The sequence below is a fragment of the Macaca thibetana genome, chromosome 11 (genome assembly GCF_024542745.1).
Source record: "Macaca thibetana thibetana isolate TM-01 chromosome 11, ASM2454274v1, whole genome shotgun sequence".
Taxonomy (NCBI): domain Eukaryota; kingdom Metazoa; phylum Chordata; class Mammalia; order Primates; family Cercopithecidae; genus Macaca; species Macaca thibetana.
In genome coordinates this window covers 1,838,206-1,857,398 of record NC_065588.1, presented here as the reverse complement: position 1 = coordinate 1,857,398, position 19,193 = coordinate 1,838,206, and the positions used below count along the sequence as shown (strand labels likewise).

At 41.6% G+C, this 19,193-nt stretch overlaps 1 protein-coding gene across 7 annotated transcripts in view; it reads right to left on the bottom strand.

Moving 5' to 3' along the window:
• Window positions 1–2,306: 2,306 nt before the first annotated feature.
• Window positions 2,307–19,193, bottom strand: part of ADIPOR2 (adiponectin receptor 2) — a 103,647-nt gene continuing 86,760 nt past the window's right edge. For all 7 annotated transcript variants that reach the window (XM_050747097.1, XM_050747101.1, XM_050747098.1 and 4 more), the window contains 6 exons: window positions 17,513–17,632; window positions 12,314–12,485; window positions 9,392–9,578; window positions 8,944–9,131; window positions 6,870–7,063; window positions 2,307–5,036 (listed from right to left, as the gene is read on the bottom strand). In XM_050747097.1, coding sequence (XP_050603054.1) covers window positions 4,908–5,036; window positions 6,870–7,063; window positions 8,944–9,131; window positions 9,392–9,578; window positions 12,314–12,485; window positions 17,513–17,632 — 990 coding nt within the window. In that variant the 3' untranslated portion in view covers window positions 2,307–4,907. The remainder of the gene's footprint in view (window positions 5,037–6,869; window positions 7,064–8,943; window positions 9,132–9,391; window positions 9,579–12,313; window positions 12,486–17,512; window positions 17,633–19,193) is intronic.

Sequence of the window (19,193 nt, the reverse complement as noted above, 5' to 3'; positions counted from 1 at the left end):
TGGAGCAGCTTCTAGCCTTGTTTTGTCTGCTTCCTCTGGGCCCCGTGTCTCTGCATGGCCAAGGGGAATCCCTTTCAAGACCATTGGAAGGAAAAACCGTTTCTGATAAAGTAACCTTCTCTACTTTGGAGAACAAAATATTCTCGTAAGTTTTGCCTTTGAAGCTCAGAACGATTCCTCCTTTTCTACTTTTAGCAGAACCACTAAAGGACAGCAGGTGGCAGCCTGGCTCACTCTAAAGCCCATCACCTGCTTTCAGAGGCATGAAGCTGGAACCTAAGTCACTTAATAAATGTGAATGCAGAATTTTGAAATCTTACGTTGTACACCTTTGGAGGACCAGGAACTTAAGGATGCTGCCAGATCTTCCTCAGTACCAAGGATATGTTAACTACTAAATCCACCTAATAATGTTGTATATTTCAATAGAAGAGCTTTCAGGGAAAATGCTTCAACCACTTCATAAAGCTCAGTGAAGTTTTGGTTCAGGGGGTGGGAGGGAGGCAAGAAAGTGGGCATAACATAAGGCCAGAAAAATAAATGAAGTCCACAAAAGGACGGAATTGGAGTGAGGGTTTGGCAGAAACCCCAGCCAATCACTACGGAAAAGTTTGAGCAAATAATCTGTAGGAGCCACAGAATCTCAGTGAGGGATCTAGAGGATGTATTGTTGGCCTCATTTTGACAGAACACCGAGGCTAGACAAACTACGTGGCAAATGGCACAACCAAGATCTGAAGTTACGCTTTTCATTTCCAGGTAGCGTAGCAGGTAGGGACGGTGGTACAGTAGGATGGCAGTGACAAGAGGCCACCGTATGTGACGCTTCCTTCCTGCCCCATGCCATCATAAGCAGCCTCTACATGAGCCAGCCAGGCTGCCCTTGTTTCACCAGCTGAAGGCAGAAAGATTTGTACATTAGATAGGGTGTTGGTGGGGGTTGGGGGGCGGTGCTGGCTAGCAAATGGTTCATGCCCTCTGAGGGGAGGACAAAATGAAACACTACAATTGAAGCCAGATATTCAAGGAGAGGATGTTGTTTCTGGGAAGATTTTAAAGTAACATTGCCCAGAGGCTTCTCTAGACACCCAGAGCCTAGCACTCTGTAGTCAGAATCCAAACTTGTCCTTATCTACTTCCTCTACAACATCCACATAACATCACCTGAGTATCAGGAACGAGACAGACTCCGTTTTTGTTTTTTTTTTTTTTGAGATGAGTCTCGCTCTGTCACCCAGGCTGAAGTGCTGTGGTGTGGTCTCAGCTCACTGCAACCTCCACCTCCCAGGTTCAAGTGATTCTCCTGCCTCAGCCTCCCGAGTAGCTGGGATTACAGGCGCCGCCACCACGCCCAGCTAATTTTTTGTGTTTTTAGTAGAGACGGGGTTTCACCATGTTGGCCAGGCTGGTCTCGAACTCCTGACCTTGTGATCCGCCCACCTCAGCCTTCCAAAGTGCTGGGATTACAGGCATCAGCCACCAACCCCAGCTCAGATACCTTTTAGTAAGAGACTAGGAAAAGACAAAGTGGGTTATTAGGAGGCTTCAGCTAATATTGTCAAAAGCAGGAAATGATCCAGTGCCTATACCCAAATAAGGTATGGGACACTCTAAAATCTATACTTAAAAATGAGAATTCAGAATGAACATTTTATCCCAATACTGGAAATGCCCTTCCAAAAACTAAATTAACCTAAGGCAAATGGGTTGGAATTCCTTTTTATTTCAAACACCAACTCGAACCAGATCCTCCTCTTATATAGAAGGGACTAGGTTAATGAACCCCAAAACCTTTAAGTCAGTGTACATGAGACTGTTTAATCAGAATAATAAATACAGAAAGGTTTTCTTAAATTTTCTCTTCACTCTTTTCTCCAATACGGTGCTGGCACTAGAGTCATTCTTAAACTTCCTACGCTTCAGTTTCCCCCTGTATAAAATGAGAGTGAACACACTCCTGACCGGCTCAGAGGGTTGTGACTATGATCATGTGACATTGACAGTTCCTTAACACATCCCTTGACATCAAGTGTTACATTAGAGACGATTTTTACAAACTTCAACAATAAGAACGAACTGCCTCTTAGGGCTGCTCTCCCCTCCATTCTAAACCTGGTCCAAGTTACGATGAAAGCTTGAGTTAGGAAACAGGAGTTGGGCATAAGCACTTTGATTTGTGCATCCCGAATGGCAAGTTTCCAAAAATTTCTTAAATCTCAGTGTCTAAATTAGAGCTTCAGAAAAGTGCCAAAAGCTAAGGGGAGGTAAGGTGAACGGCAATAAAAAACACACAACAGAAGGTCGTATTTCATTTGGTTCTTTTTATTAGAAACTGAGAATACAGCAAGTAGGGAAATCCCACATCAATGGAACCATCACACAGATGCCCTTCTGGAACCCCACCCTTCTATGATCCCCAAAAATGTGCTTTGTGGCTTTAGCAATTTATAAAGGGGAAGAGGGAAAATACTGAAAAAGGCCACTATTTAATGGTGAAAGAATGAAGCTGTAGAGGTCCCAACCAGCCTAGGGCCAAAAAAGAAAATTAAAAATCTGCACAGAGCAAGCAAGCCTCTGACTGCTGAGAGTAAGGCATTCAGGCGCCAACCTGGTGAGAGTTCTCAGCGAGCACTGTCAGGTCAAGTGCACATGAGGCTGTTGGTAGTGAGTTGCACGTAGACACACATAGAAATGGGCACACACATGCCCACATACACACCCAAAAGAGGGAGATTTTACTGGATTACACATCAGTGTTGTTAATTTCATTTTTCCTAAGGGTTTGTGCTATGTTGAACCAGATCCTTCCAGCTTTGGGGTGTGGGTGACTGCACCCAGAGGCTGCTACTTCTGTTGGTGTTGTGACAGGGCTGCACCTGTACCCTGTATCCCAAAGGGCATGACCAAAGAGCAAGTCTGGCTTCTGATCTGTGCTGTTGCTCCCAAGAAACTAAGTGGGCTTCTGTCCAAATGGCCACTGTCCTGCTGGACTATGCTTTCTCAAAGGGATTAATACTGTTCTTTATTCTGTCAGGCACTGCATCAGTTCATCCACTGAGTCTTTTGCTCGGTCCACCTAGCACCTAGGGCAGTGACCTTATCAAGAACCAAAACGCTCAAGTTCTTCTCAACTTCTACACTGGATTCTTTCTTCCTGGATCCCAGCTTTTGCTGGAGATTGGAAGGGCAAGGGAGGAAAATAACTGAGAAAACTCTATTGAATAGGAGACCCTTCCTATATTCCCAGACACCTACTGAGGATGCCAGTCCCCATGCTCAGGACCTCCATGTTTAGTTCTAATACCCACAATCCCAGGATATAATTGAGTCATCCCAAGTCTTTGATGACAGTAACCTAAGACTCAAGCGCTATTTTGGTGGTTCACCTATGGGCCAAGATCAGAATTCTATGAACCAGATCCGTTCCCCACCACTTTCTCTGACAGCGTATCAGGTTAGGCCTGGGACACGAGCCACTGTCTTGTACCTCACTCCCTGGCAATAACATACCATTGTCTACCAATGCCATGCCACTCTATCCCTGTAAGTGGGGTTCAGTGAGTGCTGACAACTTGGTACTACAATTGGCTTTAAGAGCTCTGCTGGCTTTCTTGTTCAAGGAGAGCCGAGGTGTCTGTCACATCCAGGCTTATCACGACCGTGTACCAGAGGTAAAACTCATCTTTCCTAATCCAAAGGAATGGTCTCCCAATCTATGTAGACAAGCTCAGGAGAAACCTGGACAGGTCAGAATCTCATTTGTGGCTGGCTCCATGCCAAGAAATATGTCAGAGAAAGGTCCATTTCTATCCCCTCAAGAAGGAAGGATAGTTAGGGCAGTGATTTTTAATAGAGGGAAATTTAGAGAGTGTTCCAGAGCTCCACAGCAAGGATATGGAAAACTGTCACATCCCTCTAATAAGACTTACCATAAAAGTGAGCGGGATGCCAGGAAGTAACCAGATCAGCCCATGCTAATGTTTCCTCCGTGGTCTCCAGCACCCCTTTACCAGCTGGTAGGAGTGCATCAGTCTCTCAAATGACAATGACACCCTAACTAGAGCCTTTAACACATCCTGTCAGCCATTCGTGTGCTGCTTCCACTGAGAAAACACATACCACTCCCCTCTACTTCAGATCTCCCAAAGGCTCGCAGGCTTGACCGTGGTCATGTGACCACTGGGCTGGGGCTATACTCTCTGCCCCATTAGGGTCCAAGGTATGTCAGCCTTTAGAAGGCACCTTGGTGCACCAAGACACTGTACATTCTGGGGCTATCACCTGATCCTCCTACAGTCACTTTTTGTGCAAAATTCAAACAGTGTGTGGTACTTGCATGTTTCATTCTATACAAAAATTCTCCCTCCCTCCCTTACCCCTATGTTTTAAACATTTATATAAAGTCTTATTTAAACAGTTAGAAATCTTATTTACATTAATTTCTTTGTTCTCCCAAAAGAGCATTTAAAATCACACTCCCACCCCTTATTGGATATAAATGTTCACCTAAATCGGTTTGTATTATTGTTATACAGAGAGAGAAAGGGAGAAGAACGAACCACCAGTTAAACTGTTTCGCCATCTTCTACAAATAAATATGATATGGATCAGAAGCCAGTTTGCCAAGGGTCTTGCAGAGCCCGCAATCAGTAGATCCCAAGAATAAGCCAGGGTTTGGGCTATGTCTCCTTTTCTCCCAATTGATGCACTCCATCCTTTGAGGTATGATTTATTTTTGTTTTTCTCTTCTCAGTCATGTACCACGCAGAGCCCCTGGGCCGTCACAAAGCCCACGAGGCTGTCAAAGTTTTGGGGCTCCTCTGGTACTGGCATCAGTAGCCGGCAGGGAGGCCCGCAAGTGCTACAGGCCCTGGTTTAGGGTCACAGTCCCTGGCTACTGGTAGGTATCACAGTGCATCCTCTTCACTGCAGCCCCCGCCGATCATGAAACGAAACTCCTGGAGGTTTGAGACACCATGGAAGTGAACAAAAGCTCCCGCAACCACAAAGATATGAAACAGCTGATGAGAGTGAAACTGGAGAGGGAAAAAAAAAGAGAAGGGGATAGAGAAACCCATACATAATTAAGACTGCTAAAGATTCTTAGAAATGTTTAATCCCGGTTTATGCTGAGCAGAAGGCAGGGAATGGATGTGGCAGAGCTCAAATTCAAGGTGTCCACAGATCCTGGAACATCCATTAGGTGTATCACATTCTGCTGAGCTGAAAGTCAGCTGTTCCCAAAGAAATCAAGGTGCTGCCACTCAGCTCTACACATAAACATCTACACACTTAACACTGAAACCAGTGGCAAATGACATACAGACTCTCTTGCTAACAGGCCACAAAGGTCCCAAGGATCCCTTGACACCTAGCCATGGACTATGATCACACATACAGTCCTTTTCCTACTCACTGCTGATGGACATTTTGTCATGGACAAGAGGACTAGAGCTATGGTCATTTAAATGTTGCTCTCTTGTTAGAAAAACTAAAGAGGATTCCAGGATCATGTGTGGAATGTCACAACATATGGTCCCCAGAGTTTCCTTCAGTGCTATGATTCTGAAATTTCATGAACTACATAATGTGTCAAAAACTAAGCAAACAGGCCCTTTTACTTCTCAAGTCAGAAGCTGGTCTACAAGCAAGTGACATTATTTCTGATTTTACCTGTTCTGTTGAATGCTATTCCACATCTCAAGAAGGGTAATCAATAGCTGGCTGCACTTCAAAAATTACAATAATCTCAAAATGAAAAAGTACAGTGGCTAAGCAGGATTTATCAAGAGAAAAACACTGATTTTGGAAGCAAAAACTAGAAGAAATTAAGTCACATCCCAAGAGATGTTTCCCAGGAAACCAAAGGGGATTAATTTCTCCAAAGAAAGAGGATAAAGGGCAAAAACCCCTCCTGGTAAATGTCAAGATGATGATGATGCAATCAGAAAGATGAAGGCGCTAATCTGAAGCTAAAAAAACTGCTTAAGTTCAAGATCATCTGCATTTTACAGATAGCTAAACTAAACTTTAAAGAGATGAGATGATCAGCTTAGTCTATAATAATCAGCAATAGGCTGAGGAACAGAATTCCAAAGGTCAGATTTCACATTAAGCATATTTCCAATTTTGTCTTGTTGAAAATATTTCAGGCCCTCTTTGGTTATAAGTTTTTCTATCTGTATCAGTCCATATATTTTCTTTTCCCTCCTCTCTTTCCTCGTCTCTTACCAATGACCACAATCTAGTTCAATCCAGTTCCCTCTTCTTCACAATCCCTCTTCTTCCACCAGACATACATACACTCAGTCTCTCATTACAAATCACTAAATTTTGGTATAAAAAAAGACCCTGGTAGAAATCTGGTCCTAAAAAGGACTCTGGTAAAAATCTGGTCTATCATCCTCATTTCATAAACAAGGAAACTGAGACAAAGAATGGCAAAATGACTTTCCATTGTCAAAAGGAGCACAGATTCTGATATTAAAATTAGCCTAATTCAAATTCCAGTTCTACCACTTAATAGCCACATGGCTTGGACAAGTGGCCTCACCTCCCTAAGCCTTAGTCTCCTGATGTGTAAAATGAAGACATGAACAGGAGTTATCATACCACATAGGGCTAATGTATTAAAGGAGGTAATCCATGCAAAGCACTCTGTACTATGCTGAGCATCAAGGAAATGCTCACTAAATGTTAGTTATTACTGTACTTATTGTCCATAGAAAGACAGCTAAACAAGGAATAAGAACCAGAATACAACTGTCCTAACTTTGTGTCTAAAACTTTTTCTATTGCATCACTCTGCAGTATGCCAATAACCCACGAGCAGATACCTACACAAACTCAATCACCCCTGACATACTTACCCAGATGTCACATTTGCCAGGGAAAAAGCGTTCGGGGATCCGGGCAGCATACAGGGCAGCTCCTGTGATGTAGAGGCTGGCCATCAGCATCAACCAGCCTATCTGCCCTATGGTGGCAGCCTTGAGGAACCCCTCCGAGATGACATAGTGCAAGGTCGGAATGATTCCACTCAGGCCCAGGCCCAGAAACACTCCTAGCAGTCACAAGAAGAGAGTAAAGTAACGCAGAAGAGAAACAAAGAGCCAGAAGTCAGTATTACAGCACAGTTCCATTAACTCTGTAAACTGAGTATTTCAAAGCAGCATACAAAATTAGCTTCCAGTTTTAAAGGAAAAAGAAGTTCTTCAAACTCTGGGACACTGTCACACAAGACAACACAGCTATATTCTAAAGATTTACAAATGCAAGGAGCCAGCTGGGTGCAGTGGCTCACACCTGTCATCCCAGCACTTTGGGAGGCCAAAGCAGGCAGATCGTCTGAGGTCAGGAGTTCAAGACCAGCCTGGCTAACAGGGTGAAACCCCATTTCTACTAAACATCCAAAAAGTAGCCAGGCATGGTAGCGCACACCTGTAATCCCAGCTACTCAGGAGACTGAGGCAGGAGAATCGCCTGAGCCTGAACCCGAGAGGCAGAGGCTGCAGTGAGCCGAGATCACACCACTGCACTCCAGCTTGGGCAACAAGAGTGAAATTCTGTCTCAAAAAAAAAAGCAAGGAGCCTCGCTAAGAGAGGTCTAGCTTAGTAAGTAAGCAGTCTTCAAGGGTTTTGAATTAATGTTGCTAAATGTTTTCAGAAAGGTAAAGAGCCTATGACTTGCTTTGGACATTACCAAATAAACTGCTGGTATACAGCAATATATGTAAGCACAGATACAGGATGCATACTCACAAATAAAATGGGCATCTAAAAGAGAAGAGGAAAATGGCAATGCTGCTCTCACAAAAGATAAGAACCAAGCAGGCCTGAAGAAAAACTATTTCCTACCTCTTGCTCCTCTAAGGAATTATTATCATGATATTTCTTCACTTGTTCTTTTCCTCTACATGCTAAGCAAAGGCTGCTAATGGTTTCTGCCTATCATTCTCTAAGTCAAAGGCTTAGGAACTTGGTTCTTCTCATGTATATAAATAGCAAAATGCTCAGCTCTACTCAGCAAAGACATTCTTATCTCATGTGCTCAAACAGGCTTAACACCACTGTACTACTCAAGTACGGCTGAAAGCCGACCCTGACCAGTGCTCATTTGCTCACACGAACACAAAAAGGAAGAGAGCAGAATGTTGTAACAGTGGCCACTGACGTGAAGTTACTTCTGTGTCTAACCTTCCAGGTACCTGCAGATGATCCAAGGCTTAGATTTTAATACTAAATGGTTTTGGGGGTTTAAGGATGAAAGGAAAAACATTCCTTATTCATTCTCAGTGGGCACGGAGTTTGACACTGAGTGGGAGACAAAAACATCTCTGCTAACTCCATACCCTACAAGAAGACTCAGCCAAGGCACTGAGGGCCTTGTGGCTTTCTCTATGATCTCCAGCTAAACAGGCATTATCCTAAATATAAAAAGTCCCTTTACCCTACATCAGAAGGGAGATATGCTGCCCACTTTAACAAAACACAATCAGTACGGGGGTGAAGCCTTAAGCAGATTATACATTATAAAATAAAAATATAAAACAAAACAGAAAATGACAACAAAAAAAGAATCACTACAAAAAGTACACTCCACACTGAGTAAGAGAAATCATTGTTTACAAAAGTTACAGACTACCGCTTTCTGGATGGTGGTTAGCCATAAACTCAAGTAAGTAACAGTCCCAAATTATATCACCTCATACTCACCATGACCCCTCAACCCTAATGCTTTAAGACAATTAATAAACACTACTGACGACAACTACTACTACTACTACTACTACATAAAAAACCCTCAACAATAGGACTACGATTTCTTCATCTTGGCATCACAAATACACAGCATAATGTTTGGCAAATGGTTCAACTTTAATAAATAGTGAATTTAACTAGTGAATAAATGAATGTCGAATGTAGAACCTCCAGTGTTCTTACCTGCTCTTACTCCCCGATACTGAGGGGTGGCAAACATGTCCCACTGGGAGACTATAATGGCTGCAATGCCCAGCACACAGATGACAATCAAGTAGATGAAGCAAGGTTGTGGATTACAGTAGAAAGAATAATAAAGCCAAGGAACAAAACTTCCCATAATCAGAAGAGCAATACCAGAGTAATCCAGTCTATGATAGAAAAAAAAAAAATTTCATTTAATGCAGTAATTTAAAAATTACTGGCCACTACAGGTTCCAATTAATCCCTCATGACATAAGCCATCAACAACCGCTAAGAGCCAAACTGGGTTGCTCTTTAATTTAAAAAAAAAAAAAAAAAAAAAAACTTTCCATGAGATATTAAGAATTCTGCCAACTCTGCTGCATGTTTTTCCCTAATGCACTACCTCTAAATCACTGGCCAAAATACGGACTTTACAGATACTTACTTAGAGAAGAGCCGGGAGACCCCCTCGGAGTGGCAGTAGACTGTGTGGAAGAGCCATGAGAAAGAAAGGCAGAGGATGGCTCCTAAGAAAAATAATCCAAAGACCACCTTCTCTTGCAGAGGGGCCACAAAGGAGATATTTGGGCGAAACATATAAAAGATCCCCAGGCACAGGAAGAATACACAACCTAGGAAAAAGAGCACACAAAATAGATAAAATATCACCCTTTAAAAGAGACAATATTATATACTGATTCTGTTTTCAATCCTTCAGCATCATAACAATATCTGAATCAAAAGGTCAATGAGAAAAATTTTCCAAGTAACTGAAGCCTATCCAAAATCGTAGTTTAGGGCCGGGCGCGGTGGCTCAAGCCTGTAATCCCAGCACTTTGGGAGGCCGAGGCGGGCGGATCACGAGGTCAGGAGATCGAGACCATCCTGGCTAACACGGTGAAACCCCGTCTCTACTAAAAATGCAAAAAATTAGCCGGGCGAGGCGGCGGGCGCCTGTAGTCCCAGCTACTCGGGAGGCTGAGGCAGGAGAATGGCGTGAACCCGGGAGGCGGAGCTTGCAGTGAGCCGAGATCGCGCCATTGCACTCCAGCCTGGGCGACTAATCGAGACTCTGTCTCAAAAAAAAAAAAAAAAAATCGTGGTTTACTTCCAACACTGCTGGTATCAGAAATACTTCAGCTTCATAAACTTAATATACAGAATATAAAAACTTATCTAAGGGCATAATCTAAAAAGAAATCAGACAGTGTGGCTACTTCTTAGAAGACATAATAAGAAGCCACTTCTACCTCTAGATGTAGAATAGTTTCATTTATACAGTTTTTGGCACATACATCATAGTCCAGCTTTCAATGGTCCATTGTGCTTTTGCTTTTGTTTTTACAATGAATCCCAATACCCCTAAACCCTGCCAAGAAATTCAGCTTTCCTCTACCAATAGCTGTCAGGGAGCATCATGCTGCTTCTCTGGTCCTCATCAGCTGGTTCAGGAGATTCAAGAGTTAAGGACAGTAAAATGCCTACTCAGGCCATTTCCTAACCAATTCCTAAACTGTTCTACACAGAAAGATGCCATGTACCTATTGTTTAGGGAAGGGCCACCTAACACAAGGCAGGCACAGAAATTTCAAGTTCAACATTTGTTAAGTAATTGTTTTATCATTTTAATTAAAAATTATCCTTGAATTATAAGTCAGCAACAAACTTGATTTGACTCTCTATTCTCCTCTCACTATACTAGCAGGCAGGAACTTAGAGGCATCATGGAAATCAAATGTGTGATAAGAAATGCAAATCAAATGTAGTAAGGCCAGAAACTAGTATATTCACAAGGCTGTACAACTGTCACCACTAACTAATTCCAAAATATTTTCATCACCCCAAACAGAAGTTCTATATCTGCTGTCATCCCCCATTCCCCACTCCTCACAGCCCTAAACAACCAGTAATCTGTCTTTATGGATTTTCCTGTCCTGGACATTTCATGCATGTAGAATCAAACACATGTGACCTTCCGTGTCTGGCTTGTTAGCAAATGTTTTCAAGCCTCACCCATGCTGTGGCGTGTATCAGTGCTTCATCCCTTTTTGCAGCTAAATAATACTCCAGTGTATGAATATACCATATTTTGTTTATCCATTACCAGTTGATACCCATCTGGGTTGCTTCTACTTTTTAGCTATTATGAATAATAATGTTGCTATAAACTTCTGTGTTCGTGTTTTTATGTGAACATGTTTTCAGTCATCTTGGGTAATATACTAGGAGTGGATTTCTGGTAACTCTGTTTAACTTTTTGAGGAACTGCCAGACTTTTCCATGGGGACTGCCCCATTTCACATTCCTACTGGCAAAGTATGAAAGTTCCAATTTCCCCACATCCTTGCCAAGACTTGTTATTTTTCATTTTCTTGATTATAGCCATCCTAGTGGGTGTGAAGAGGTGAAATTTCTCACTGCATTTCTCAAAGCATTTGATTTGCACTTTCCTAAATGCCTAATGATGATAAACATCTTTCCATGTGCTTATTGGCCATTTTAGATCTTCACTGGAAGAACATCTATTCAGATGTTTTACCCATTTTTAAAATCGGTTGTCTTTATTGTTGAGTTGTAGGAGTTATTTATTAGATCCTTACCAACCAGCTGATTTGTAAATATTCTCTTCTCTATGGGTTGTCTTTTCACTTTCTTGATAATGCACTTTGATATACCAATGTTTTTACTTTTGATGAAGTCCAATTTATTTTTTCTTTGGTGGCAATTCTAAGAAACAGTCACCTAATCCAAAGTCACAAGGATTTATATCTATGTTTTCTCCTAAGGATTTTATAGTTTTTGCTCTTATGTTTGGGTCTTTGATCCATTTGGGGTTCACTTTTGTATATGCGAGTTTGGGATCATTCTTTTACATATGGCTCAGCTACCCCAGCACCATATGTTGGAAAGACTATTCTTTCCTCTATAGTATTCTTTCTTTAATATACAATCATTATGGAGAAAAAATTACAGTCCATATTCTACTTCAGGCCAAACTGAAAATTAGCAGTGCATATAAGTAATGCATTTTAAAAGATCAGATTACTTCTATTAAATAATACCTTCTTCTCAGTGGTCACTACAATATGAAACCACATTTTGTATAGCAACTACTTTTACTTGGCCTGGTTTAAGGACAATATCTGAAAATCTAGTACAGAGAAATACGACTTAAGTTATAACAAAATCATAGTGCAAACCAGGATAACCTAGGAGTAAACCAGCGAGAAAATTCATCATTAGAAATTGAGAGAACAAAATGGCAAATCCAAATACATGTCTGAAATTCTGTCTTTACCATCAAATACATGAAATTAAAAAGAAAGAAAGTGAATCGCCAGCTCATCACATCACTGACATTACATACCTAAGAGATGTGTCCAAATGTTGCCTGTTTCTGTGTGTATTCTGAAAATGCTCTTAAAACAGGCCCGGAAAGAAGGCATAGGAGGCCGGTGTCCATGCAAGAGGAAGTCATTATCCTTGAGCCAGTCTGGTAGTACATCATGAGGGATCACTCGCCACCGACCTTCCCATACCTGGCAGAGGAGTATTATCAAACATCTTTGTGATTTTGTCAATTTAGCAACACTGATCCCTAACAACTCTATCTTACCACACTGTTTTATAATGGGAAAAATAATTTATTTTTTAAAAGGCAAACATCTCAAAATGTATAATGTCTTATATTCTGAGTTCTTTAAAAAGACTGATGAAAAAGATATTTTTGCCGGGAATGGTGGCTCAAGCCTTTAATCCCAGCACTTTGGGAGGCCTAAGTGGGCGGATCACCTGAGGTCAGGAGTTCGAGACCAGCCTGACGAACATGGAGAAGCCCCATCTCTACTAAAAATACAAAAAATTAGCTGGACGTGGTGGCACATGCCTGTAATCCCACCTGTTCGGGAGGCTGAGGCAGGAGAATTGCTTGAACCCAGGAGGTGGAGGTTGTGGTGAGCTGAGATGACACCACTGCACTCCAGCCTGGGCAACAAGAGCAAAACTCTGCCTCAAAAAAAAGAAAGAAAGAAAGAAAGAAAAAGGTATTTTTAAGTGGGGACCTTAGGAAAAGGAAAGAGTAAATAAATTTATAGGACATGCCCTAAAAGACTGGTTTCAAACTTTGTTTCTATCTGGCTAACGGTGGGATGAAGGTTCCAAAGTCTCACTCATACAGACCCCCTTCATCCTATATAACAGACTTTACCCCTGATAAACCCCTGTGGTATTAAATATGAACATTTTATTTTTAATATTCCTATTGGTAAAAACAGAATTACACAGAATCACACTTTTGTGCCTTTTGCTAAAATCTCTCCCTCTATCTTACTCTTTCTTCTCTTCCCACCACACAAATATGATGAAGCAGAAAAGAAAGAGCACAGGAGTCAAAAAATTGTGGATCCCTGGCATTAACTAGCTATATGAGAGTTCATTAATTTTTTTTTTTTTTTTTGAGACGGAGTCTTGCTCTGTCGCCCAGGCTGGAGTGCAGTGGTGCGATCTCGGCTCACTGCAAACTCCGCCTCCCGGGTTCACACCATTCTCCTGCCTCAGCCTCCTGAGTAGCTGGGACTACAGGTGCCCACCACCGCGCCCGGCTAATTTTTTGTATTTTTTTAGTAGAGACGGGGTTTCACCGTGGTCTCGATCTCCTGACCTTGTGATCCGCCCGCCTCGGCCTCCCAAAGTGCTGGGATTACAGGCGTGAGCCACCGCGCTCGGCCTTTAATTAATTATAAAACTTCCAACCTGAAGTTCCTTCATTTGTAAAATAGTGCTTCAGTTACTTCATAAGGAAATCATGAAGATCAAACAAAATGACACAAAGCATTTCATGAATTAGTTAGTAATTCCTCGCATCTACTCCAAAGACAGTATATGACTATCCCCAGGGGCTATCTCCTGTGGGACAGTTAGTGTCTAATCCACCTTCCTGCTCGTGCTGCAGAGAGATGGTAAAGCAGCTCAGCCCTAAACTGCCCTTTCAGTCCCTCAGCGCCCTTTCCTCCCTTTTCCTCATGGTCCCTCCCGCATCAGATTCTAGAGGAAAAGGGATCAGGAGTCTGATATCCCCTCTGTAGGAAGTCTGTCATCCTCCGCACTCTGCTTCTTTTAATGTCTCATAGCCCCAAGAGCTCATACCACAAGGACCACTTAATCTTGACTAACTTGCTTCTGCTACACAGAAGGATACAAGGAAAAATGGCAGGCACAGGGTCTATCTTCCAGCTAATGTGGGCTGAGCAGTTCTTCCAGTCTATTATCCTATAAAGCAAGAATCCAGGCTACAAATCAGCAAGATTCACCTTCAGACAATGACCTCCACCCTACCCACTACAGGGGTCTTGTGACAATATGGGTAAGCCACAGAAACTTGGTGCTCTCTCTACGCTGTGGAAAGACTGCCACTTACTCCCAGCTACTGTGCCCATTCCTTCTGATCCACAACCTGTTTCTTGTTCTCTGCTCTCTTACTTCCTTACAGACACTTGTAAAAGAACTAATCCTCTGTGTAACATCTCTACCTCCGAAGGAAGTGAGGACTAACAGTTTAAGAACAGATGTGTCCCTCTTAACACTCTATCCAAACTAGCCCCCCGCCTCTTCCCTGTTCTTCCTGCCCCCAGCCATACATAACCTCTCCTTCCTCCCCTTCCAACTCAAAACTTGGGGTCTATGGTTACTGGTGCAAATCTGGCTATTCTATGCTTGCTCCTAACATACGATAAAATAAAATAATGCCAAAAGACTAATCTTTATTTTTAACATCTGCTGCTAATAGTACTACCACTTACAAAAGTAGCTGTATAAGATCTTCCACAGGACTTTATGGAGAGAAGGAGAGAAAGGGAGTCAGGGATCCAGTATCCCTTCTGTTGGAACTGTTGGAAGTCTGTCAACCTCTGCGGTCTGCTTCTTTTAGTGTCAGAGACAGACCAAGATACTGAATTTTTTGCATCAAATTTGAATTTGGGAAAAGACCACTATTGTTGAGATTAACCTTACAAAATGTTGCTATTACCTTACTTTGGGGGCATTTTATTTTCTGAGAGGGAGAGGAAGATAGACATCAATCCTTACATCTTCAAGGCAATTCACAATGTGCACACAGCTCTGCTGTATCCAAAGTGCTACTCTGCTACCCCACATAGACAAAAGAGTCATATGTTCCCTTTTTACATTCAAAAAGAATATGTGAGTTTCTTACTGGTTATATATGCATATAATTTCAGAGTGATTTTCCCTGTTATTTCTAAACAAATGTTCTAGTGGTCTAAATACTGAGACAAGGAGCTATACTTTCTTAATTACACTGCAATTAGTGACACACTCAACAGACACTGCACCCTCATTCTCAACTTGGAGTCATATATAGTCAGCCAAATTCCAACACAAATAGGTATATCCTCTTTTACCCCCTAGAATAAAAGAATAAGATCACAGCTTAGCCAAAGACATATTTATTTATAAGCTTGACAAAGACACTACCTACCTTCAAATATCTTAGCAATAATCCACTGGGTATGTGGGTATATTAGACCATAAAGTGCACAGAAACATTTCTTTAAAAAACAGCCGGGCACAGTGACTCACACCTGTAATCCCAGCACTATAGGAGGCCGAGGTGGGCGGATCACGAGGTCAGGAGATCGAGACCATCCTGGCCAACATGGTGAAACCCCATCTCTACTAAAAGTACAAAAATTAGCCGGGCATGGTAGCGCATGCCTGTAATTCCAGCTACTCAGGAGGCTGAGGCAGGAGAAACACTTGAACCCGGGAGTCGGAGGTTGCAGTGAGTGGAGATTGTACCACTGCACTCCAGCCTTGCGACAGAGTGAGACTCAAAAATAAATAAATTTCAAAAACAAATAAACTGCCCGTAGCACACATCCTATTCCCACATGGACCTGGTTATCCTGGTAAAATAGCAAAAACTGAAGTCTAGGGGAAAAAAGAGTGACCAAGATCACAGCACATTTCATATTAAACTGTCTCTGTTTACTCGCTTCCAATCCAAGAAATAGAATCCCTGTACCACTAGACATGGCTGGTTTTCAAGTGTGGTCAGTTGCACTGCCATGGCAGGGTAGACCCACACCAGACAACACTGTGTAACAGGATGCCTCTTCATTCTGCTGTCATAAACAAACTGCTAAGGGATATTTACAACACTCCTTTTTCTTCAGAAGATCATAGTTTGTAGCAAACAAACGTCCTGCCCTATTTATTCTCCGATTCACTGTTTAATTTAGAGTTTTAGTTGCTTTATTCTTTGCTCTCTGTTCAGAAAGGGAGGACAAAAAGGCAGTTAAGTCAACTACAGTACCCGCTGATCTCTAAATATTAAAATTTCCTAATGGCCCAGATACTAAATTTGCCAACTTTGAGAGATTTCTTCACACCAAATTTTCATTTTAAAAACAAAATAATCTTTTGTATCCCTTTGTGCTAATTCTCCTGAGACAGTGATCACTAGAATGAATCTATTGTTTTGTTCAGTTTCTTCACTCATTTTCAAACTGGCTAAAATTTTCTATTTCAGACCCATAAATGTTTAAACTCCCCCTGAAAACCCACTGGACCCTTAGTCTTGGAAAGGATGTCTATGTTCAGATCATAATGTTCTCTTTTCATACCCTGGTCCAAAGTGATAGTATTCTAAGTCTACTGATCCCAATTATTTCCAGCATTATTGTGAATGTAAGAAAACCTATAGTCTCCTGTATCTAAGACCATGTGCATTAAAAGTTTTGGTTTCATAAAAGCCATGAAAAGCTAAGTGTCACAAAAATTTCTCTCTAAATAGTAGTTCTCCAAAAATGTTTAATAAATCAATTTATATACACACAGACAGACTGACTTATGTTAATTAGATTCTACCTGCCAGGGCCCTTATTGATCTGATTGATCAAGTACCTACAAGTTTACCAGTGTGTCTATTTTCTCTAAGCAGGCAAACACAATTCTAATTACTATTTTAGAAAAAAAAAAAAAAGAGAATCCCACAATAGGTCCTAGGGAATCAGACAATGGACTGGAAGAAAAACCTTAGAGACAGAATATATACCAGCTGAACTGAAAATACCAGATGTACATGAAAACTGGAAAATTTCTCTCTCAAGAGTAGCCTGATTACTCAGAATTCCTAAAATCCCTAGAAAGAACAGTACATTTGCCATTGCAGTCAGTCAGCAGAAGAAATTTAAGGGACCTGAGGAGGGCATTTTCGTATCTCCAGGCGTCAACCACTTCTGATTATGTTTCATTCTGTTTGTCTAAACCACCAATAAGACATTTACTCTCTTAATCTACATTAGGAAATATTTGTTTCAAAGCTGGATATCCTAGTTTTATCAGAGCTTTATCATGGCTACTCCAAGCCAACAAATGTATTGTGTCTTCAACAAGATTAGAGTCCCAAGACCACCTCTGTCCCCATCTTGCCACAAATCTTCCCCAAAGCAAACCAAAGGCTACTGTACTACCACTCTCTCTAAAGGTTTCTGTTTGGGAAGGGCTAAATACATAGCATGACAATGACAAGAAACTGCACTCTTACCTTACAAACAAATTCTTCCATTTTTTCCATAGCATGATGGGCTTGCAAGAGAGGGGACATGCCCATAAACCCCTCATCTTCCTGAGGAGCTTCATCACGGCACTCGTGTTCCTCAGAGCTCTGCAAGGCAATCACAGAAACAGTCAAGGACAGAGACTGGGAGCCAAATGACACAATCAATACATTTCCCTTGCAGAATTATAATGAAATTCTTAAGGTTAAAACAAGGCCTTAGACAAGAATCAACAATATAGTAAGTCAGTTTATTATAGAATTATTAGTATTAAAAATGAACTCTAGTACTCAATTCTTCTCTGACAGATGAATTAACTGTCTACTATAGCAGCATCTCTGTGTTTGTTTCAGTAGCAAATTCCTGGTTTTACTGGTTTGTTTTTTAAGAATTATGTCATAGAACCATAATAATATTACATAAAATTGAGAAATTACTGAGGGGAAAACCTCCAAGACTCGCACCTGGGAGACATGAAATAAATAACTGTGATACACAATGTGGTAAGTACTCTAGTGGCAGAGAGAAAAAGGAGAGAAAAACATATAACAAATTTTTAAAAAAATATATCCAACACAGAGGAAAAGGCTTTATATATAGGTCATCTAACTTAATCCTAACAACCACCTTATTAAGTATTCTCATTCCCATTTAACATATTAAGAGCATTAGGCAAAGAGGTTAAATAAGTTGTCCAAGGTTAAAGCTGAAGTGGAAAAGTCAAACTCCAAAACCCATTGCCTTCCCACATTCTGAAGAAAATGACTGATCTGTATAGGCAAATGGAAAAAGAAGTGACAATCCGGTATGGTCTAAAGAGATAAATTACTAAAATTAAAATTTCTGCCTCCAGACCAAGGTTCATACTGGTTTAGATGAAATGATATTGTGAGAAGAAGGGCAGCAGACTGGAAGTCAGGAGACCAAAGTGGTGAGGCCCGCTCTACCACTAACATCAACGGATCCTCACTGCAGGTCCATTTTCTCCCTATATATCACGGGAGGAGTTTAAACAATCTCTACAGTCTTCTACATCTCTAAAAAATTCTATAATTCTTTTTTTTTTTTTTTTTTTTTTTTTTTGAGACGGAGTCTCGCTCTGCCGCCCAGGCTGGAGTGCAGTGGCCGGATCTCAGCTCACTGCAAGCTCCGCCTCCCAGGTTCACGCCATTCTCCTGCCTCAGCCTCCCAAGTAGCTGGGACTACAGGCGCCCGCCACCTCGCCCGGCTAGTTTTTTTTGTATTTTTTAGTAGAGACGGGGTTTCACCGTGTTAGCCAGGATGGTCTCGATCTCCTGACCTCGTGATCCGCCCGTCTCGGCCTCCCAAAGTGCTGGGATTACAGGCTTGAGCCACCGCGCCCGGCCTAATTCTTTAACTCAATGAATAAGACAACACAAGAGAACCACAATTCCCTACCTAAGCAAGAGTCTGTCTAGACAAACAGTACTGCTAGCATCACTGCACAAAGAAATGAATGAATCCTCCACCTCTAATCGAAAAACTAATTGGTAAGAATGAACACAGAGGCAATGGGTAATCTACTACAACACTTTACATTTGATCTTGTTTAAAAGGAAATTCTGAGATTTTAATTTTCCTGTTCTCCAGTTTATAAGACACTAGAGGCTATGATGTGGCATGTGAGACATGTTACACACCCAGTCT